Raw genomic sequence first — 24,680 nt, 5'->3', positions numbered from 1 at the left:
GTCAATGTGCTTATCTACTTTACAACTTAGGTGCCCTAAAGTTTTCAGGGCAATTTGGCAGACTAGAGTGTTCCCTGAGGACAAAGAAACTCTAGGAATCCTGATCCTGTTCTTTCTCAATTGAATAAGGCCTTCAGGAAGGTGTAGCCTTCAAAGGAAGTAGGGGATCAGCTGCCACACCTTCCAAGAAGACTATTACTCTGAGAAAAGAGCAGGGGTCAGACACAAACCTGGGCTCATCTCTTCTTGAAATCAGTAACAGTGTCCTCTCTTGAAACAGGAGAAGAGATTCTCAAATTCAAGCAAGTTAGAACATGGTTACTCTGAAATCCTGGCAGATTCTTTGAAGAAGAATGGACTGAATGCAATTTTTTTTTTTACTATGTGTTTATTACATTTTATTTTATTTATTTTTTACTTTTTTAAAACAATATTTTATTTGGTCATTTCAAAACATTATTCATTGGAGACAAAGATCATTTTCTTTTCCTTCCCCTTCCCCCCAGCCGATGCACAATTCCACTAGGATTCACATGTGTTCTTGATTTGAACCCATTTCCATGTTGTTGGTATTTGCATTAGAGTGTTCATTTAGAGTCTCTCCTCAGACATGTCCCCTTAACCCCTGTAGTCAAGCAATTGCTTTTCCTCGGTGTTTTTACTCCCACAGTTTGTCCTCTGCTTGTGGATAGTGTTTTTTCTCCTAGATCCCTGCAGATTGTTCAGGGACACTGCATTGACACTAATGGAGAAGTCCATTACATTCAATTGTACCACAGTGTATCAGTCTCTGTGTACAATGTTTTCCTGGTTCTGCTCCTTTCACTCTGCATCAATTCCTGGAGGATGTTCTAGTCTCCATGGAATTCCTCCACTTTATTACTCCTTTTTGCACAATAGTATTCCATCACCAACATATACCACAATTTGTTCAGCCATTCTCCAATTGAAGGGCATCCCCTCATTTTCCAATTTTTTGCCACCACAAAGAGCGCAGCTATGAATATTCTTATACATGTCTTTTTCTTTATTATCTCTTTGGGGTACAAGCCCAGCAGTGCTATGGCTGGATCAAAGGCCAGACAGTCTTTTGTCGCCCTTTGGGCATAGTTCCAAATTGCCCTCCAGAATGGTTGGATCAATTCACAAGTCCACCAGCAATGAATTAATGTCCCAACTTTGCCACATCCCCTCCAGCATTCATTACTTTCCTTTGCTCTCATGTTAGCCAATCTGCTAGGTATGAGGTGATACCTCAGAGTTGTTTTGATTTGCATCTCTCTGATTATAAGAGATTTAGAGCACTTTTTCATGTGCTTATTAATAGTTTTGATTTCTTTATCTGAAAACTGCCTATTCATGTCCCTTGCCCATTTATCAAGTGGAGAATGGCTTGATTTTTTGTACAATTGATTTAGCTCTTTGTAAATTTGAGTAATTAAACCTTTGTCAGAGGTTTTTATGAAGATTGTTTCCCAATTTGTTGCTTCCCTTCTGATTTTAGTTACATTGGTTTTGTTTGTACAAAAGCGTTTTAATTTGATGTAGTCAAAATTATTTATTTTACATTTTGTGACTCTTTCTAAGTCTTGCTTGGTTTTAAAGTCTTTCCCTTCCCAAAGGTCTGACATGTATACTATTCTGTGTTCACCTAATTTACTTATAGTTTCCTTCTTTATGTTCAAGTCAATCAACCATTCTGAATTTATCTTGGTGTAGAGTGTGAGGTGTTGATCCATACCTAATCTCTCCCACACTGTCTTCCAATTTTCCCAGCAGTTTTTATCGAATAGTGGATTTTTGTCCCAAAAGCTGGGATCTTTGGGTTTATCATATACTGTCTTGCTGAGGTTACTTGCCCCAAGTCTATTCCACTGATCCTCCTTCCTGTCTCTTAGCCAGTACCAAATTGTTTTGATGACTGCTGCTTTGTAATATAGTTTGAGATCTGGGACTGCAAGGCCCCCTTCCTTTGTATTTTTTTTCATGATTTCCCTGGATATCCTTGATCCTTTGTTTTTCCAAATGAACTTTGTTATGGTTTTTTCTAAATCAGTGAAGAAATATTTTGGAAGTTCAATGGGTATGGCACTAAATAGATAAATAAGTTTGGGTAGGATGTTCATTTTTATTATATTGGCTCGTCCTACCCATGAGCAGTTAATGTTTTGCCAATTGCTTGAGTCTAGTTTTAGTTGTGTGGAGAGTGTTTTGTAGTTGTGTTCATATAGTTTCTGTATTTGTCTCGGGAGATAGATTCCTAGGTATTTTATTTTGTCTAAGGTGATTTTGAATGGGATTTCTCTTTCTAGTTTTTGTTGCTGAGCTGTGTTGGAGATATATAGAAATGCTGATGACTTATGTGGGTTTATTTTGTATCCTGCAACTTTGCTAAAGTTGTTGATTATTTCAATTAGCTTTTTGGTTGAATCTCTAGGATTCTTTAAGTAGACCATCATGTCATCCACAAAGAGTGATAACTTGGTCTCCTCCTTGCCTATTTTGATGCCTTCAATTTCTTTTTCTTCTCTAATTGCTACTGCTAGTGTTTCTAGTACAATGTCAAATAATAGAGGTGATAATGGGCATCCTTGTTTCACTCCTGATCTTATTGGGAATGCATCTAGTTTATCCCCATTGCAGATGATATTAGCTGATGGTTTTAGATATATACTATTTATTATTTTTAGGAACGACCCTTCTATTCCTATGCTTTCTAGTGTTTTTAATAGGAATGGGTGTTGTATTTTATCAAAGGCTTTTTCTGCGTCTATTGAGATAATCATGTGATTCTTGTTGGTTTGTTTGTTGATGTGGTCAATTATGTGGATGGTTTTCCTAATATTGAACCAGCCCTGCATCTCTGGTATAAATCCTACTTGATCATGGTGGATGACCCTTCTGATCACTTGCTGGAGCCTTTTTGCTAGTATCCTATTTAAGATTTTTGCATCTATATTCATTAGGGAGATTGATCTATAATTTTCTTTCTCTGTTTTTGACTTGCCTTGAATGCAATTTTTGTACCTATTCTTTAGTACTGTCCTACAAGAATCACTGCTTTCTAGGAATGAGGTAAAACTCAATATTTCTCATTGATGGTTTTTAGAAAGTGGTCTGGGAGTTGGAGTCATGAAACATAAACTGGACTGTCTCTTTTGGTAGTCTTTTCCTATGATGCAACTGATAAAGGTGGGGAAGGAGAGAGGGCAAAATATTTGGAGTTTGCAGGGAGATATAGGAAGCTGGGGAATTAAGCAAATAAGAATAGAGGAACAGTACAGATATAACTCTGTTCTCTCTCCACAGGATAGCTGCCAAAAAAATTGCAATTGCATCACTTTCTATTTACTTAAAATTGCATTTTGTACTGCTGTTCTAGGAGGCATCAATAGAGAGCAAAGGGGAAAGAAGGTGTGAGAACAAGGTCAACCCTTCCAACCACATTCATATTCTACACAGAAGTCCCAGAGGAAACTGCAAGACGATGGAGACCAAGACTTGGGGCTCAAGTGCCACCAATGCTTCTTCTCCCTTCAACTTTACTCTACCACCCAATTTTGGCAAGCGTCCCACTGACCTGGCTCTCAGTGTCATCTTGGTACTCATGCTTTTCATTGTCATGATATCCTTGGGGTGTACTATGGAGTTCAACAAGATCAAGGCTCACTTCTGGAAGCCCAAAGGGATCATCATTGCCTTGGTCTCTCAATATGGAGTGATGCCACTTACAGCCTTCTCTCTGGGCAAGATCTTCCATTTGAACAATGTTGAGGCCCTAGCCATCTTGATATGTGGCTGCTCCCCAGGTGGGACCCTGTCCAACATCTTTAGTCTGGCATTAAACGGAGACATGAACCTCAGGTAAGATAAAGGGAGGAGAAGAGGAGAGCAGAGAAGTCGGGTATTGAAAGGACACCAGACAGGCATCACATTTCAGTGGAAAAAAAAAAAAGATTAAAGTTGGATTACAGTGTCCTTTGGGAAGCTAGTGGGGTCCATCTGGTAAAGGTGTAGCCTTGAAGTGGGAAGGGTATCAATTGCTCAGTATCAACTGCAAACCCTGGATATCTAATGGATATGATTCCAAGTCTGAAACTTGGTTTAAACACTAAGATAATGGGATCAAGTTAGTTTGGGGAATATCCCTAACACCAGAGATAGCTCTAGCAGAAGTCCCAAGACTGCCCAGAGAGAGTTTGTATTTGACTAATGGTAGACTTAGGAAACCCATAACTATCATTCTAGCTCCAGAGTTCTCTGATTTGAAACAGATCTGAGAGACAGACTGATTCTAGTTCCCTCTTAGCCCCATCTAGACTAGTTCAGGGAGATCATGGAAGATTCTCATTAAATAGAACCCCAAATTACCCAGAGATGAATATCCAACTTTTTCCAACATCACCACCACAACACACACACACACACACACACACACACACACACACACACACACACACATACACACACACTCACACACACACACACACACACAGCAACTCAGTCATTAGAAAATTTTTTTAATTAACCCAATGAAGAATTAGAATGCTGCAAGAGCAACTAAATATATAACCCAGGGAGGTCTAGCAACATATCATTCCTAAGTTCCTCAGTGTCTTCCTATAGGGTTAGTGGATCCCAGCAGTCTAGTCCTGCTACTTTCAGTCCTATTCCTAAGAGTATTCAGGTTAAGTACTAAATGGTTGTGAAGGCAAAGAATACTTTTTACTTTTTCTGTATCTCTCACAGTGCTTAATACTTTTTGGGTTCTTGGGTTCTTGGTCAATTCAGCACTAAATCATCCCAACTAGACTCAATTCTTTCCTGTTTTCAAAGACCTCCTGTGAAAAAATATCTTAATATTTTTTATTAATATTTAATATTAAATATATTTTATTAACTCTATCTTAATAATTCATTCTGTTCTTGATCAGTCTTGATTCTTAGCTAACCTATATCTCCCATGATTAACTGCAATATTCTCTTGTTCCAGGAACATTACCCAATAGTAAGTGGATAGTGGAATCAGCACTTAGTCCTTGTTTCCTGAGTTGTCTCATTAAGAAAAGAAAAGCCAAATTCTAGAAAAAACTCCTAATGTTATAAACTCAAGGTCCAAACTAATGAAAGAAACCTGAGAACTTGTGTTTGAAGGGATCAGATACAAACTTTGAAGGGATTGTGTTTGAAGGGATCAGATACAAAAAGGGTTAACAGAACCCTTTCTGGGACAAAGGAGAAGAAGACAATGGACTTCCCACAGGAATCTGTTCAAAGGCTTTCACAACTACAACTCAGCTTTATCTTAATCTCAACACTTCCTGTTTCTTGAATAGGAAAGCAGATTCTTCTGGCCTCAGTGAAAAGAATTGCCAATCACTATTTTGTAGAAAACAAAACCTATTTATAATTTAATAAGGTCTTGCAACAGAATATATCATCTAGCAAAAAATACAGTGGTTAGCCTACTGAAGCTGGAGTCAGGAAGACCTGAATTTAAATCTAGCCTCAGAAACTAACTAGCTGTGTAATCCTGGGTAAATTATGTAACCTTAGACTGCTTTGGTTATTTCATCTGTAAAATAAGATTAATAATTGGCACCTACCTCATAGACTTTTTCTGAGGATAAAATAAGATACTATTTGTGAAGCACTTTCCAAATTTCAAAGCAGTTTATAAATATGAGTAATTTTTGTTATTATTTTAAGAAGTCTAGACATGCAGATGATATGACCATTATGGTCCCAGACTTAGCATGTTGAGATATAAGGGGAGTGATCCTATCCTATCCTATCCTATAAGATAGTGAACCTATCTCTGGGACTATAGAATTTTAAAATGTGGCATATCATCATCTCTCTTCTTCTTTTCCTCCTCCTCTCCCCCTTCCTTTTTCTATATTTGCCTATGTCTTTGGAGCTGTAGCTACTACAGGAACAAGAGAATGTAAGATAAAGAATTTTAAAGTGAAACTAGGGATCATATTTCTTTTTTTTTTAGATTTGATAAATTTTATTTAATTAATTGATTTAGACTATTTTTCCATGGTTACATGATTCCTGGTTTTTCCCTCCCCTCCACTCCTCCCCCTCCCATAGCCAAAGAGCAGTTCCACTGGGTTTTACATGTGTCATGGTCATCATATTTCTATTCCTAATGGCCAGTTCAACCTTGAAAAAATTATTTAATCTCCCTGGGTCTCAGTTCCTCCTCTATAAAACAGGAATTTGGGTTAGATAGTTTCTGAGTTTTTTTTCCATCCTTCTATTCACTAATTTATAAAAAGTAAGAATTAAGGCCTTGTTAGATTTAAAATAGTTTTGAGTGTTAATTAGTTGTAGATAAGAGAGTGGGAGCCATAAACTGTGATAATTAAAATGTTTGGGAGCAAGGGAAATATATATATATCAATTATGACCACTGAAATATGTTTTCTACTGTGTCTTGGTTTTATATAAATATAAGATGGTCGCCAGGGAATATATTCCCAATTTATGAATATGCCCAAGCCAACTGGGTTTTATAGAGAAATTTAATTTATAATACACTGATTAATCAATAGAAAAAGAGAGAAAGTAAGAAAGGAATAAGAATGAATAAATCAGTCAGTTGGTTTTATCACTCACCCAAGATCTCTCTAGGTAAGGCTTCTCATGCCAACCTCAGGCTCCACTTTCAAGAGAGCCTCCTTTCAAGAAATGTTTCCAGAGAATTCTCCTCCTTCAGAGCCAGCCTTTTCTCCTGGTCCTTCAACAGAGCAACCTCCTCAGTCTTCCTTCAGAGCCACCTCACTCAGAGCAAAACCTCCCCTCTCTCCCCTCAGATCCCGCTATCTTTAAGGAAACCATCTAAGTTCCCTCCCCTCAGTTCTCACATCTACCAATCACTGTCGATGTCTCCCCTGTGCCAATGGTGGTTCTAGTTTAACCCAGGACCGCCCAGAGGTCTGTGGCTTTGCACATGTCTGTTGAAGGTCATATTCTCAATAATTAAATCTTGATCCTTTGCTGCAGCCCTTCCTAAATCCTGTTACTCTAAGTAGGGTGGAAATTGTATTTTCCAAGACCTGGTTCTGTCATTCCAAGTATCTCTATTGTATCAATTCTAAAATCAATCATGACTCAAAGAACTTCCTGTTCTATGCTTAAGCATAGGTCAAAGCCCTTTCCATTGTTTAGCAAAAGGTTTCTGTCCTAAAGTAGTCTTATGTAGGGAGGAGAAGGATCCTCCCATGCCAAGGGGTTTCACATTCCAATAGAGTTCTTACTATCAGTAGGAAATTTTTTCCAGTATGAAATTGATCAATGGGGAAATTTCCAACATTCATAAGTCTAAGAAATTTTAAGGTTTACAATCCCCCCTGATGATCATTGGGAGACTAGTCTCCCCATTGATCATTTAACATAATCATTTTGTAGTTCTAAATGCACTTCTAAGTATAGATATACACAATATTCAATTTTCTAAGAGAAATTAGAATATTGAGAGAGGAAATAGAAAAGAAAAGAAAGCAAAACCAATGTTTTGCTAGGCGCATTGACAGAAAGCCAAATTAGGGGTAGTCCCTTTTGGCATAAATGTGTACAATTACAATAAATGTTCAATCAAAAGTTCAGTCCAATCAATCATATCCAAAGTTAATTCTTGATCTTCTTGATGAAGTGTAGGTTTTCGGCATCTTTCTGCAACAGTTCATTCTCTGGATATAAAAGTTCAAGCTTCTTTCTTGAAGATCTTTTCTCGAACAGAATCAAAATCTTTGATTTTTTTATAACAGTAAAATCTTAAACAAAATTCAAAATTCTTGGATTTTTATAAAAATACAATCTTAAACAAAAAAAATTCAAAAATAAAAAAAATTCTTAGATTTTAAATTACAATACAATCCCCCCTGAAGTAAGTATTAAAAAAAATATCAAGTTTAGCTTAGAATGCAATGTTCAGTTATGGGGGTGTATATGTCAATTATCAAAAGAATAGAAAAATAATCAAAAACATAAGAAAAATTCAAAATAGGCCTTGTATAGGTCCAATTTAAAGTAATTTCTATCCCACAAGTATGTAGGACAGAATGCAGTAATATTTCACTTAGCCATTTGTAGCCAAGACTACAGGAAGTTGCCATAATATAAGAAGAAAAGAATTAGAATTCTATTTTGATGGGGAAATGTCATTCCCTCGTCTGATTTTTTTTTTGTGTCATTCTCAGGGATATATGGAGCCAGCATGATAGTCAAGCTTTGTACTTGTTTGAGTACTTCGTAAAGAGTGTAGATACAAGGAAGTCCTACGACTTAAACATAAGTTAAGTGTCGCAACCTCGAGTCTCACTTTAATATTTCTTGTGTGCTCTATTGGCACTATTCAGGTTTAGTCTGTGCTCCTTGTTTTTATCCCTTTTCCTGGAATCAGACACAAACATTAATCACAGTCCTATAATATTTTATCAATAAATGGCAGGTTCCCATAGTTTAAAGCTTTTAGGCATATATTGATATTATAGCAAGAGTATATATATTAACTTGTATTGCTGCAGGAAAAAAATAATATTAATATTAATTATGTGTACCTTCAGTACAAAAAATGAGAAAAAAATTCAAATATTCTGATCAAAAAAGAAAAGAAAAGAAATAAGAAAAATAAGAAAAAAAATCAGTAATTCAATATATTCTTGAAAAAACAGCATCCATTTGTCTATGGATTATTATCTCCAATTCATATGATAAGATATAGTCACAATTCATATGATAGGATAGAGTTAATCAGTCTCAGCAGAAGATGCTTTCTTCACATGTGAGCAGTGAATCCAAGAGTCTCTTTCTCCAATCTTTATAGATGTTGGAGTAGTTAATAATATTTGGGATGGTCCTTCCCATGAAGGTTGAGTTGCTCCAGTTCGCTTGAAATTCTTGATATAAACTTTATCTCCTGGGTTCAGGTCATGCAGAGAAAAGTCTAATGGTCCAGCTTGTACTGCAGCTCTGGATTCATGAAGTTCACGTAGTTTGTGTTGTAACTCCTGTATATAGGAAGCAATAGTAATATCTCCCCCTAATAGCAATGTATAAGCCGGGGAGAAAGGCTTAGCCTGTATAGGTGGATGTCCAAAAAGCATCTCAAATGGTGAAATATGTAAGTCTCCTCTAGGCCTGCTTCTAAGATAAAATAGGGCCAGAGGGAGAATTTCAGGCCATTTTAGATGGGTCTCAGTGCATAATTTGCCAATCATAGTCTTAAGTTCTTTATTCATCCTCTCCACTTGGCCTGAGCTCTGGGGGTGATATGGAACATGGAATTTTGGAGTTATCCCCAAGCAAGAATATATTTGGTTTAAGACAGAATCGGTAAAATGACTCCCTCTATCGGAGTCCAGGCCAAAACGAGGAATAATTTCCTTTAAAAGTATCTTTGCAACAAAATCTGCTGTGGCTCGGGTCGTAGGAAATGCTTCCGGCCATCTGGTTAGTTGATCTACAATTACTAGACAAAATTTATAACGTCCAGCCTTTGGCATTGTTATGAAATCTATCTGTAGATGTTCAAAAGGTGTGTAAACCAGAGGACGTCCCCCAAAGGCTTTTCCATGATATGCATGTTGGTTATATGCCTGGCAGATAGGGTAGGCTGAACATACTTTAGAGGCTATAGTAGTTATACCAGGGGCTATCCATACTCTCTTGACAGAGTCCACGATGCCCTGGGTGCCAAAATGACCATTAGATTGGCAAATTTGGTTATAGAAACTTCTAGGGAGCAGGGGTTTTCCTTCAGATGACACCCATACTCCATTAATCTGTTTTGCTTTAAATTTTTGTTTCCATTTTTCCACTTTCTTTTCATTATAGGAAAGTGATAAATTCAAATTATCAGTGGTTGTTAATGTTAAAATTAATCCAGGTCCTTCTATGGCTGCTAGTTTTGCAGCGGCATCTGCTCGGTCATTTCCTCTAGAGACAGGGTCAGAGCCACCTGTATGGGCAGAGCAATGAAGTACAGCTAGGGCTTTAGGCAGTTTGAGAGCAGAAAGAACTTCATTAATAATTTCTGCATTAGCTATGGATTTTCCAGCTGAGGTTAAAAATCCTCTCTGGAGCCATAGCATCCCGACTGAGTGACAAATGCCAAAAGCATATCTAGAATCTGTATAAATTGTTGCCTTTTTATCCTTGGCAATTATACAAGCTTGTTTTAGAGCTATGAGTTCTGCTCCTTGAGCGCTAATGTTAGAAGGTAGTGAAGCTGACCCTTCAGTGGCAAATTCTGAGACTACAGCAGCTCCAGTGTAATGTATGCCATCCCTCATAAAAGAGGAACCATCAGTAAATAAAATCAGATCTGCATTTGTCTAAGGGAGTGTCCAAGAGATTATCTCGAGGCTTTTCTGCCATGGACACTAATGTTTCACAGTTATGTAATGGTTCTCCTGAAGTAGGTAAATCTGGAAGCAAGGTGGCAGGGTTAAGAGTTGAACAGTGTTTCAAGGTAATATTTTCACTATTTAATAAGGTTATTTTATACCTTGTAATTCTCTGCTCCGAGAATGCCTGTGTTCTATGTTTTATCAATAATGCTTCTATCTCATGTGGGCACATTATTGTTAATGGACATCCCAATACTAAATCAACGGTTTTTGTTACTAGTAAGGCTGTAGCAGCTACTCCTCTAAGGCATGGTGGTGCTCCTGCTGCTACTGGGTCTAGTTGGGCAGAATAATAAGCAATTGGGCGCTGAGAAGGTCCCAAAGTTTGAGTTAACACACCAGAGGCTACTCCTCTTCGCTCATGCACATATAAAGTAAATGGCTTGTTGTAATCTGGGATGCCTAGAGCAGGGGCAGACATGATAGCCTTTTTTAGATCTGAGAGAGCTAACAAGTGTTCAGGCTCTAATTTGAGGGGTTCAGGAACCGAATCCTTTGTTAATGCTATAAGGGGTTTAGTAATTTCCCCATAGCAAGGAATCCATTGTCTGCAAAACCCTGTTGCTCCTAAAATTGCTCTCAGCTGTTTCTTAGACGTAGGAGCACTCAATTTTTGAATATTCTCAATTCGTTATGGAGAAATATAACGAGCACCCGCAGTCAAGATGAATCCCAAATATTCTACTTTTTGGAGACACCACTGAACTTTATCCTTAGAGATTTTATGTCCTCTTTTGTGCAATTCCAAAAGAAGGTGTTTGCTATCTTCTTGACATGTTTTTGCATCTGTTGAAGCCAAGAGTAGATCATCTACATATTTGATTAATTTGCTATTTTTAAATGTTATATTGTCTGTGTCTTGGCTCAAAATTTGCTCAAATAAGCTCGGACTTTCGACATAACCCTGTGGCAGCTGGCACCAGGTATATTGTGAGCCTTTCCAGGTGAAAGCAAAAATATGCCTGGAGTTCTCATGTAGAGAAACTGGGATTGCAGGGGAAGGATTTTGGGGATTAAATTCAGTCAAGATTTGCACTACATGAGAGAAGCAGTCTGTTAACTGGGCTATAGGGAAGGTGTTTTCCATCTCTATTTAAGGGAAGGAAATTTCCTCATTCAAAGGTTCAGAAACAGGTCTGTTTCTGGTAGAGTGGGTGTTTGCCAATTGATCCTGTAAGAAACATTTTAGATCTTCTAATTGGGCTTGCATTTTATCCTCAATTTTTTCTATTTTATCCTCAATATTTTTTATTTTAGCATCTCTAAATATAGTATTGAGGAGTACAAAAATGACAGTACCTATTAATATAAAAATTTGGAGGTATCCTGCATTCCTCAATGCCCTTAATTCTTCAGCTGCCATATAAATGTCAAAGAATGTAGTACTCATTTATATATATATTTTTTGTAATTATTTCTCTAACAGTCTTCACAAAACACATGGGGAGCAGGGCAAAGCAACAAACTTTCCACAGGGTTTTTTTTCCTAATCTAGGAAGTTGTTCCTTAAGGGAAAGGATATTTAGAAACAGCTCTTCCATCCAGGACTTTAGGGTCCTGTTGCTGAGATTTAAAACAGCTTAATTTAAGGAGAAAAAAGGTTTTTTACTCACCCGTTCTTGCAGCTGTAAATTTGAAGTCAAGTTAAAAAAAAAGAAAACAAAACTGACTGATATGCAAGTAATAAAGCAAAAAAAATAAAGTAAAGAGATTTCACAGAAATATTTTGAGGGTTTTCTCACCAAATTCGTGGTCAGCCATAAACTGTTAGATTTAAAATAGTTTTGAGTGTTAATTAGTTGTAGATAAGAGAGTGGGAGCCATAAACTGTGATAATTAAAATGTTTGGGAGCAAGGGAAATATATATATCAATTATGACCACTGAAATATGTTTTCTACTGTGTCTTGGTTTTATATAAATATAAGATAGTCACCAGGGAATATATTCCCAATTTATGAATATGCCCAAGCCAACTGGGTTTTATAGAGAAATTTAATTTATAATACACTGATTAATCAATAGAAAAAGAGAGAAAGTAAGAAAGGAATAAGAATGAATAAATCAGTCAGTTGGTTTTATCACTCACCCAAGATCTCTCTAGGTAAGGCTTCTCATGCCAACCTCAGGCTCCACCTTCAAGAGAGTCTCCTTTCAAGAAATGTTTCCAGAGAATTATCCTCCTTCAGAGCCAGCCTTCTCTCCTGGTCCTCCAACAGAGCAACTTCCTCAGTCCTCCTTCAGAGCCACCTCGCTCAGAGCAAAACCTCTTGAACCCCCCCAGTCCTCAGACCCTGCTATCTTTAAGGAAACCATCTAAGTTCCCTCCCCTCAGTTCTCACATCTACCAATCACTGTCCATGTCTTCCCTGTGCCAATGGTGGCTCTAGCTTAACCCAGGACCGCCCAGAGGTCTGCCCTTTTGCACATGTCTGTTGAAGGTCATATTCTCAATAATTAAATCTTGATCCTTTGCTGCAGCCCTTCCTAAATCCTTTTACTCTGAGTAGGGTGGAGATTGTAGTTTCAAGACGAGGTTCTGTCATTCCAAGTATCTCTATTGTATCAATTCTAAAATCAATCATGACTCAAAGAACTTCCTGTTCTATGCTTAAGCATAGGTCAAAGCCCTTTCCATTGTTTAGCAAAAGGTTTCTGTCCTAAAGTAGTCTTATGTAGGGAGGAGAAGGATCCTCCCATGCCAAGGGGTTTCACATTCCAATAGAGTTCTTACTATCAGTAGGAAATTTTTTCCAGTATGAAATTGATCAATGGGGAAATTTCCAACATTCATAAGTCTAAGAAATTTTAAGGTTTACAGCCTATAGAAGGGGAATGAATTTCCCAGGATCACATAGTGAGGCTGTTGCAAAATTTCTAAGCACAGGAACACAAATAAGGGAAACAGTCTCCAAGCCAAAAAGAAATAGGTTTATTGAGAGATAGTGGTCTCATAATAAAGCCAGGCTTCTGTTAAAGACCAGAAGACCCAGAGTCCTGTGAGAGGACTTCTTTTATGCCTAAAGAATCACTGGTAGAAGAAATCACTTGATAATGACTTGAAAGTCACTTGATAGACAAGGGGGGAGTGAGGGAGCCTGAACCCTACTTTCTAAGCCTGATGATGTCAAGGATGATGTATACTAAGGTGACCAGGGTAAGGAGAAATTGCCAGGCTCCCAAGCTGGGCAAAAGCCTGATAATGTATACCAGGGTGTATACAAAAGTGAAGGGGTATCACTAGGCTTCTAACCAAGGCAAAAGCCTCTGTGCTAATGAAGGCCAAGTCACAAGTTCAAGACCATGATTTCTGAGGGTGCATGATATAGCAAGTTATAGGCTAATGCTAAAACAATGATTAACTATGGTAAAGTAGTTCTTTACTTTAATTCAAAACCTTAAAAACTTATACTAAAATAATCACAAAAGACCTACTAAAACCATCACTTATGCTAACATTTTTTGATGAAGTCAATACAGCTCAGAAAAGTCCATTCCAAGAGCTAGAGATGAAAGACTTGTTTGTAGGGGTGCCAGTCGCCAGCTGAGGTATTCCATGCATGGCCTTAGCTTCCTAAGAATGACCAAGTATCTTACAGACAGAGTAATATTAAATGCACCATAACAACAATATTAGGAGGCAGGAAACTCCCAGTCACTAGAGTCCCAGGTATTATTTGCTCTGAGTCCTAGCTCACTTCTTGCAGATGCCTTGCTTTCTCTGGGGCTCCATGTCTGAACAGAGCCATAACTCTGCCCAACCTACACTGTTGTGGATCCAGTATTAAACAATACAACAGGTACTTGAATAGGATTCAAGATCCTACCAACATCTTTGAAAGAGTTCATGTCTAAAAAATACATCCGAAAAACAATCTACAACATATGCTTAGAAGCCAGCTGTTTAGAAAACTGAGTAGTGTAACAGTTTATAATTATAAGAAAAGAATTTATTTTTAATGATTATTTTTATTATTAAGTATATTAATTAATATTATTAATCATTTAAGAATGAATTACAATAAGCCACCACTATTAAACCATATGGCTGTCCATAAGGATGGATCCCACCTAGATGTAATATCCTCATTTATATGAGTGTTGTGCATTTTGCAAAGTATCATTTAGTTATATTTATAATTCTCCAATATCATTAATGATAGCAATTGATATATATGACCAATATAATTAATTAATTATAGCACAGGCTCATTTCATAACCATATGAGCAAAAATTCATCCTGAAGCTTGTTACAGAGAATGAGATGTTTATAATAGTAGCTGTTATATTATGAATCAATCCCTCAAATTCCAAAGATGAGTTCTCTATAGAATCTATCACTACTGTAATTCTGAGTTTTGGGGATCAATGCCCAAAAAATTCATACCCGGGGTTACTATTGAATTAGAACTTTCCCAAACAGTTCTCTTGTTTCTATGTCATAATGCAAGTAAATGTACTGTAAAGCTGACACCCACCAAACCCATATGATTTTGTATGTTTACATATACAGGATCAGATAGGCTATTCCACATATGCCATCCCAACCTGAGGGAAGAGAGGAAAAAGACTGACCAACAGAGATAAACTTTTGTCCAGGGGTTACTAATACGTAGGATTATTGCTTGTGTTGTTGAAATTGACAGTTGCAAAAGTAAAATTATTTTCTCTTTTTCCTGAGATATGTGTAACATATGTGTTTCCTGATATGTGTAACAGCACAGATGAAGGGAGTCAAATTGCTTTCAGGTGGTACTTCAAAACATGGTAGAGTTTAGCCATGACAGGATGAGGTTGAATACCACCAATAAATATTTTCCCAAGGCTTCAAATCTATTTTAACATGGAATTTATGTCTATAATATAGTCTACGGTAACATAATTCATGACAGTACCTAGGAAATAAGCACATTTGGGTGTTCAGAAGCTCAAAATGATGGATAAGATCAAGGTAACAGATGCTCTCTTAATTATGGGAGGACTAGGAATTGATTTCATTGGATCTGTCCTAGATTTCATGTCCTGATAGATATATTCCTCCTCAATATTTCTTTTACTATCAATATTCCCAGTTTCAGTATCTAAAACACTGAGTTCACAATATGTTCCTGATTCCCTATTGATAATCTGTAATTCACAATAGTATTTTCTTCTTACACATTTAATAAGTTCTTCTGGATCTGTAGGTACTATATATTTTCTAACTACAAATCTGTTATGGGAATTTGGAATAGTTCTATCCCAGTTAGTGCAGCAACAGAAAATTCCCTAAAATCATAGGAGAAGCAGAACTATACTTAACATAATTATCAGAGAAATCCATATGAAACAAGATCTTTTACTTTTTTCTAAAAATTGGAGGAGGGATGGATTTGCTAGGTTTAATTAGAATCTCTTTCAATTTCTTACATTAAAATTGAGTTTCCAGGCAAATTTTCAAAATTGAAATGTAGGCCAAAGTGTTATTTCTTTCAGTACTAAAATAATTTCAGTTATAAAACATTTAAATAAAAATTCTCATAAAATTTCTGTTTCTCCTACATTTTCTATTAAAATTTTATGTTTCTGTTTTTCCTGTTTTCTACAATTTTTTTCTGTAATCAATTTCTATAAAATTTCTATGTTATCATACATTCAAAGTTAAATTTAAAACTATATTTCTATATTTCTATGACCCAATTTTATTTTAAATTTTATTTCAAAAATTTATTTCTGATTTTATTTTTCAAAACTATGACCTCAAAACTATTTCAAAACTATAAAACTTTTTCAAAACTATATTATTTCTCCTCTTAGAGATATGTAGTTGTGTCCTAGATTTAAACCACAATATGAATAGTCTCATATGCAACAACTGGATCCAATGTGCCTGCAAATTTTCCTTTACATTCAAGCTTCCTATTGGCATTCTAGTTTTCATACTTTCTTATCTATCTCTTCCTACTCTCACTTGCTTAAAAGAAAAGCACTTTCCAAACTAATTTAAAATTCTCATTCAACATTTCTCTTATTTTCTTCTATTGGCTCTAATCTCAAATTCCAATGAGATTCCAGGTTATCTACATGTATACCCAAACAAATTTCAATTTATAATTTTTACCTTCTTTAATTTATGTACCTTTAATTTATTAGGATCTCAAATATTACTGATTAGTTTTTGGAAGTAAGAAGAGTTTCCCTCCTCTTGTGAAATTGTCAAGAATAACAACAATATTTTAAATATCCAATTTATAATCATAGGATCAATGTATATGACAAACAATTTATGGAATCCATATGTTACTCAAATAAAATTATGAAAGAAGAAGACCACCATATATACCCTCTTTGAAGCACATTAATAAGCAATACATTGTAGACATCCTAATGTTATACTAGAAAATGCTGAAGTGATTCCAGGAGCCTTTATCAGAGAAATTTCTTGCAAGATTTTTTCCAGTTAATGTTTTCCCTTCTAATTCTCAGCATAGTGATTTTGTTCATCTAAAAATGTTCAATTATATATATAATCAAAATTGCCCATTTTATGTTTTTCTCTTATTTAGTCAATCACTCTTCTTTTATCCATATTGTGAAAGATATAACCTTCCATATCCTTCTAGTTTGTTTTTGATATTCCCTTTTGTACATAGTTTCACTACCTATTTGGAGCTTATTGTGGAATAGGACACGAATTGTTTGTCTTGACTTAATTTCTGCTAATCTGCTTTCCAAAATTTCTTAGAAGTTTTTAGTGAATAGCGAATGAATCCTTGCCCCAGTAATTGGAGTCCTTGAATTTATCAATGACTATGTTAAGTATCGCCTCTGGGTCTTACATGCTTTGTTCCATTGATGAACATTTCTATTTCTTGACCAGTATCTGTGAGTTCTACCTGCTTCAACCATAGGATCAGTGAGATCAGGGTTAGGCATCCCCTTGACTGTATTCAACCCTGCTTTATAATATAATTTGAGATCTAGTCATAAGTCCTCATTCTTTCTACTTCTTTTTTGTTGTTTAATTCTTTATTCCTTCAGATGAATTGTGATTATATTCTACTAGTTCTTTGTTTCATTTTTACGATAATTAGCTTGTTTTAAGTCTAGGCCCATAAAATCCATATAGTTCCTTCCTCCACGATTTTAGGGAGTTTATTTTATACAAAAGTTATGAGTTCCATAATGATTTCCCTCAATCCTCATTTAGTACTATTCCTAACATTTAAATAAATATTGAATTCTCTGCTTGAATTTACATTTGAATCTATTTCTAGTTAAGCCCTGACCTCTTGTGATTGACACAAAATCTAAGTTTCTGAAAACATTTGAGTAAAGAAACGGAAGATTATATGATAGTAGTTGTAGATAAATTGGCACCAGAAGAGGAAGTTGGGGAAAGAGCAGAACTTTTCTTGGAATTTCATCCCTCAGGTCATCAGTTGATGGATACAGTGGTAACTTCAATTTGTATGTTTTGCTCCAAGATACCTGTTAAGGATGTTGTTGGTCCCCCTTGATATTGCCCTTCTTGGCTATAGCACAGTTATCTTATTTTTGTCTATTGTTGGTTACCTGGGACTTTCTGTTTTAACCTCATATGATGCCTCTCCATGTTTTTTGATGTCCAAAACCTCACAAAAAAATGGTTAATTTGTTCCTATATGTTTTAATATTTTAACACAAAGGGAGACTGTTTTTTCAAAAGTATATTTTGCAGGTATCAATAAAATCATGTGAATTTTATTGTTTTTGTTATTAGTTTGGTCAATTATATTTATACTTTTCCTAATATTGAAGTATCCCTGTATTCTTTGTATGACTATAGCTTGGTCATAGTGTACAAACATTTTAATATATTGTTCTATTTTGTTTGCTAATATTTTAGCATGAATACTCATCAGATGCATTGGTCTATAAGTTTCTTCCTCAGCATTAACTCTAGTTTAGGTGTCAGGGTCATATTTTTCTTAAAGAGTTTGATTAAGACCTTTTTTCCCCTCTATTTTTCTAAACAACTTACATAATAGTGGAACTAATTTGATGGAATTCATTTGTGATCCATTTGGTCCTGTTTTTTGGGGGGTGGGTGGGGCAAAGAAAGGAATAGATTGAGTTATTTGAATTCTTTACTTCCATTATATGAATTTGGGTAGTTTATATTTTCATAAATATCCATCCATATAAATTGTTATCAATATTATTATTGATATTACAATATGTCATGTAACTGGGCAAAAGTAGTTTCTTATTTTCTTTGTTGTTATTTTCTTTTCCCCTTTTTGGTATTTGTAATTTGGTTCTTATTTTGATCAGATTAGCAAATTCTTTATTTCACTAATTTTACAAATGAAATACTAATTTTATTGATCAAGTCCACTTTTTTATTTTTCAAATTTGCTTGGCTCTCTTCTGATATTTGGTGTGTGTGTGTGTGTGTGTGTGTGTGTGTGTGTGTGTGTGTGTGCTTCTTTTAGGCTTTTTGATTTGTTGCTTGACAAATATGTTGATTTGTTCTCTTTTGATGAAAGTATCTAGGGGCTAGTGGGAACATGGTGATGTCCTAGAGAAGTCAAGATTCTCCCATTAACACTTCTTTGGAACTTTAAAAACAGTGGGGGGGGGGGGGCGCAGTGGGGGAGCAGCTGAGTAGCTCAGTGGATTGAGAGCCAGGCCTAGAGACCAGAGGTCCTAGGTTCAAATTTTAAAAAGAACTTTAAAAACGTACCAGGTTAAAAAACAAAAACAAGCAGAATCATCTTTTAATGCCTCCACTCAGCCCAAAAGTACACAGAAAGAGAACTAGAATTCTGCAAAAATCAAGACAATTTATTTATTTATTTGTTATTAATTTTTTTTTTTAAATTTAGTCAATTTAGAACATTATTCATTGGTTACAAGAGTCATATTCTTTCTCTCCCTCCCCTCCTCCCACCCCTTCCCATAGCCCATGCACAATTCCACTGAAATTTAGAATAGATGGAAAATCATTGCACAAAGTATCCCCGGGGACTACTTTGGAAAAGTCCCCTATGTCATGAATCCCAGCAGCACTCAATGCAGGAGGAAGCATCCCCAAATTTAGTTGTGGCAGATTAGGTCAGAGCGTCCACAAAGTTCCATGGTGGGACTCCAGAGAACAGAAAAAGGGAAGCACCTCATCCAGAACCTTATATAGGAAGAACCTATGAACCCAGTGGGAAGAGGAAAGTCTTAGGCAGAGATTAATGCCACAGCAGCTCTTGAGCATCAGTATCAATGGGGAAAAGTCCCAAGCTGAACCTAATATAGGGGTTATCCCAAGAGCCCTGTGGCAAAAGGTAAGTCTTAGGCAGAGCTCAGTTTGAAAGTCTAGCAGCTGATTAAATCTAGTAGCTGCCACTATGAAGAAAAGGAGGATTATAATATTCCCAAAGGGGAAAAGCCCTTACTATTAAGAAAATCTACCTGGCAAAAAAAAAAAATTTTTAACCCTACACGGGAAAAAAATGGGTCTTTAAAGAAACAGATGATTTTGAAATATTCCTGATGAAAAGGTCAGTAGACATTTTGAAATAGAAACACAGGAACCAAAAGAAACAAAGAAAGGTACATTCATTTGTTAAATTAGAAGGGAATATGTGGGAACAAATTGTTTGAAAGCTAATCAATGATAAGAGATAATTATTTTCTGAGAACTTTAATATCTTTAAGGTTCATAGAAAAAGGCAAATATGACAGAGGGCCTGTAGGTATTTTTTGTTGTGGTTTGTTTTCTTGGATTCAGGAAAAAGTAAAAAATGATGGAGACAAGGGATTATATTAGGGAAGAAAGGAGCTGGCAGAATTGGAAAATCACTATTATATGATACAAGTATATAAAATGAAGATATATCATACACATTATATTATATATATCACAGTGAAAAGGATGAATGGAAAGGCATTTCATAAATTTCACTTTTATCTGAACTAGATAAAGGAAAATTGAACACAATTGCATCTACCCTCCCACACATACAAAATTCTTGTTGTTGAAATACATAAAATACAAAAAGGAATGAGAAGATAGGTCAAAAGAGGGTAAAGGAATAGTCATAAGCAAAACAAACTTTAATGCCAGATAGATGTGAAGGGGGAATTTTTTTTTTTAAACCCTTACCTTCCGTCTTGGAGTCAATACTGTGTATTGGCTCCAAGGCAAAGGAGTGGTAAGGGCTAGGCAATGGGGGTCAAGTGACTTGCCCAGGGTCACACAGCTAGGAAGTGGCTGAGGCCGGATTTGAACCTAGGACCTCCCATCTCTAGGCCTGGTTCTCAATCCACTGAGCAACCCAGCTGCCCCCGGGAATTTTTTTGTGTGTGATCAGCTTCAATAAACATTTATTAAGGACCTTTTGCAAGCAAAATCCTATGTATGCAGAAATGTAAAGATAACCAATCTTTGCCTGCAAGAAGCTTACATTCTTTTAAAAAATATTTTATTTTTATTGTCATGCAAGACACATTTCCATATAGGTCCTTGTTGTAAGAGCAACTCATACATAACCAAATCCCCAAAATAAAAGTTAAAAGAAAAAAGGATAGGATTGAAGGAAATATCCAGTCAATGATTGTGACTGAATGTTGATGAGATGCCATTCCAGAGTGTTTCCAGGTTAGGATTTCTTTTAGGAGATAATTGTTGGATTCTATTTTCTCTTTAACCTCTAGTAGATCTGGACACTTTTCTTCTATGATTTCTTGAACTATGATGTCATAATATTTCTTCATGATATTTAGTGTTTTCTTCTGTTAACTCAGATTTTCAACCTCAGTTCCTGGTTATAGATGTTGTACTTGGGCCAGTCCTCTTTGGCATTTGTGGATGGGTTGGGTTCATTATGTTTGGTCCTATTTCCAATGTACTCTAGATACCATTGCTGATACTGATCTTGATGAGGTGGCTGGTATTAGACCCCAGCCTCAGCCTCAATGCTTGCCTTCTATCTCAGTCTCTTGGTGGTTCACTGTGAATTATGACCTTAGCCAGTCTTTGTCTTTTCCTTGCACAATTCCCAATCCAGAATTGTTTCTGTCTCTTGCTATGTACCTCCTATGCCCCAGTAGGATGTTGGAAATCACACTTTCCTCAGGTTCCTCTATTTCTGGTGTCATGGTACTCAGTTGATTCTATTACTACTGGGGCCCTCAGGGTGTGATGGAGTCCACAGTTGGCCAATGTTTCCCTGTTGAGTGACCTATTGAGTCACATATTGATTCTGTCTTGTTTTTTGTTCTGACAAAACAGGGCTGCAATCTTTCTGTAGCTTGTCAATTTACTGCAGTTTGAACTCCCTTGTGATTCACATTGTTGGGAATGTTGGCAGGTCCATCTGTGGCAGTTTGGACTAGCTTATCTGGTATAGTTCTTTTCCTTATCTTTGCTAGTTTCTATGTATAGGATATACATGATTGGACCATGTAATACAAAGACTTGGTCCATGTTTAGCATAGATAAATATCTGGTCTGGAATTTGGCCTACTCTGTCTTTAAGAAAGGCTGCAACTTTTATCTTTGCAGAAAGTAGGAGAAGGTTTAGCCAGTACCATTATCAGTGTATTGGGAAGGGGCAGGTAGGAACCTGGACCAACATGATTTGATGATTGTTTTTCTACTCGCCTATCTCCATGAGTGGTATCAAGCTAGAATCATAATATGCATGTATACACACATGTTTGTACACATATATACACATGTGTGTAAATGTATGTAGATTAGCACATGCATATTCTAAGGGTACAGTAAGGGATTGAGAATAAAAAGTACTTTATCTGATTTCTCTAAAGGAAAGGGTGACACAGCTTATTTTGGTCAGCTTATCTTCCTACTATCAAATACTGGTTCCACAAAAGCCATCTGAATGGCCAGTAAACTTCCTTCTCAAAATAACCAGTAAGTAGAAATCAGGGAAATTATATAGATTAGAACAGACAAATGAATTTTTGTTTAGTCATTTCAGTCATATGCAACTCTTCAAGATTCTGTTTTCTTAGCAAAGATACTCAAGTGGCTTGCCATTTTCTTCTCCATCTCATTTTACAGCCTGAGGCATATAGGGTTGTGACTTATCCAAGGTCACACAGCTAATAAGGGTCTGAGATTATATTTGAATTCAGGTCTTCCTGACTTCAAGTATGGCACTCTATCCTCTGAGCCACATAACTACCCTACTGTACCACCTAGCTGTCCTGGACAAATGAATACATAAGAGTAAATGAACTCTTTGGCTCGGAGCAAGAAAGGCTCTTGCCTTCCCAATTAGAGATAGAACAATGTCATCAAGGAGAATTCACTCTGATTCTCTAGGGTTAAAGGAACTACCTTCTCTATATATCATTGGCTCTAGAGAGATCTCCAGCTTGCCATTCAAACCGTTCACATTTGCCTTTTTCAACCATTTCTCCCAAGTTCTTTCTCTGAAATGCATCTACCTTCACAGCATCCTGCACGCAGAGGGGTGCCTCAGTCTATCAGGAGTTAGGTCTCCCTCCACATGTACCATAACAGGACTTTCCCTTGAGAGGTTATATAGGCAGAGTAATCATTAGAATTCAACAGAATAAATAAACCCTTTGACTTGGAAACATTCAGCTCAGTCTGGGAAGAATACAAAAAAGGAGTTTACACCCAACCTGATTAGGCAGAAATTATATACATGGTAACTTTGTCCTGCTGGCTGGCATCACTGGTGCAGCCTCTCTGTGACACTCCACAAACTTCTGGTCATCTTTTTATGCAGTTCTGGACTGCATGGAAGACTTTGCTTCCTGTTGCTTTCTAGTTTCTATTATTATTAGTCATCCTCAGACCCTTTCCAGCTATTTTTTGGGGATTGTATGGTAGAGGGACTTCTCACTTCACCATCTTAACTGGAAGTCCTGCAAGAGAATTAAAAAAAATTTTTAAAGGCATAATTAGCATAACTTGAGTCTGAGAAAACAGACTGGAAAAGGCAGCAAGTTTGTTGTCTGACTTTTTAATTCAATCACAAAACAGTTTGTAGTGTTTTTCAGCATGTTAGAGATTCTAATTATTATGTTGATCTATATTATGAATAAGAATCATAAACTAATAGAACTGGAAGGAAGCTTGAAGAGGTCAGCTGGTTCAGACCTTCCATTTTACAGATAAAGAAACTGACTAATAACAGTAGTTGATTTTTACGTAATGTTTAAATGTTTCTAGGACCTTCACCCATAGCCTTCTACAGGAAGTCTTTTCTGACCCCCTAAATTGCAAGTGCCCCTTGGTTCTGTTTTTTTTTCTTCTAACCTTTATATTTATTCAGTTGTTGAGTTGTTTCTGACTCTGACTGATGGAAGATAAGGGTTTAAAAAAAGAGAAGCAAAGGCTAGGTAGTTGGGGAATTGAGTGACTTGTCCTAGGTCACATAGATAAGAGTTTCTGAAGCCACAGTTGAACCCAGGCTCTCCCAACTCCAGGCCTGGCACTCCATCCACTGTGCTACCTAGCTACCCCTTCACAATAACTTCTTATAGAATTCTTTAAGGATTGCAAAGGACTTTGTCATTTGAGGAAACAGTGTCAGAGAGAATCCCAACCAAATTCTTACCTGATTCCCATTCCTACACTCTTTTTACTCTATCACACTCACTATCTCTCAAGAAGTAAAGAAATTCTCTGCAGGGATCCACCTAGAAAGGGGGCAGAACCAAAATATGACACTGTATTCAGGGCTCTTTCTCCTAAACACTGCTGCATTTCAATGCTATTCCCAGCACACTACCATTTATTAATAAGAGACATATTCCTGCATTTATTGTGTCCCTATATCTGAAGATTTGGGGTATGTCCTAATTCAATTACCCATGGTGAACCACAGGAAAAAAAGTTGGGAAATTTAGAAAATTCCAGAAGATTAAAAAAAAAAAGTTTCAAACTGCCTCACAAGCAAGTACAGGCACTGGGTGGTGAAGTCCACTAGCCCAGTACAAAATTCATCTTGCTTTGTTCCCATACCCACACTCTCATGTGAAACTTTTCTACAGTCTTCCTCCAGTGTTGTCATTGACTGCAAACACATAGCATTATTGCAGTGCCTTTAAGAAAGCTCTTGTTTACTGATGCAGAAAGTTAAGTGACTTGAACCCAGGTTCTCCTGACTCCAGGCCTGACTTTCTATTCATTGTGTCACTTAGCTGCCCCATTTCTATGGTTTTTCAAGAATTACTGATAGCAGATTCTCAATTGTTTTTATTAACTAATTTCAGTATCCTGGAATGTGTTTTTTGGGGGCC

The 24,680-nt window shown here is 36.5% G+C and overlaps 1 protein-coding gene across 1 annotated transcript in view; it reads left to right on the top strand.

Moving 5' to 3' along the window:
- The first annotated feature begins 3,405 nt into the window (after positions 1 to 3,405).
- Positions 3,406 to 24,680, top strand: part of SLC10A1 (solute carrier family 10 member 1) — a 48,031-nt gene continuing 26,756 nt past the window's right edge. The window contains exon 1 of the mRNA XM_001378731.4: positions 3,406 to 3,864. Coding sequence (XP_001378768.1) covers positions 3,488 to 3,864 — 377 coding nt within the window. The 5' untranslated portion in view covers positions 3,406 to 3,487. The remainder of the gene's footprint in view (positions 3,865 to 24,680) is intronic.

Source organism: Monodelphis domestica, chromosome 1, assembly GCF_027887165.1.
Source record: "Monodelphis domestica isolate mMonDom1 chromosome 1, mMonDom1.pri, whole genome shotgun sequence".
NCBI classification, from domain to species: domain Eukaryota; kingdom Metazoa; phylum Chordata; class Mammalia; order Didelphimorphia; family Didelphidae; genus Monodelphis; species Monodelphis domestica.
The sequence above is the reverse complement of the archived record's forward strand: the minus strand, read 5'-3'. Positions and strand labels throughout refer to the sequence as shown.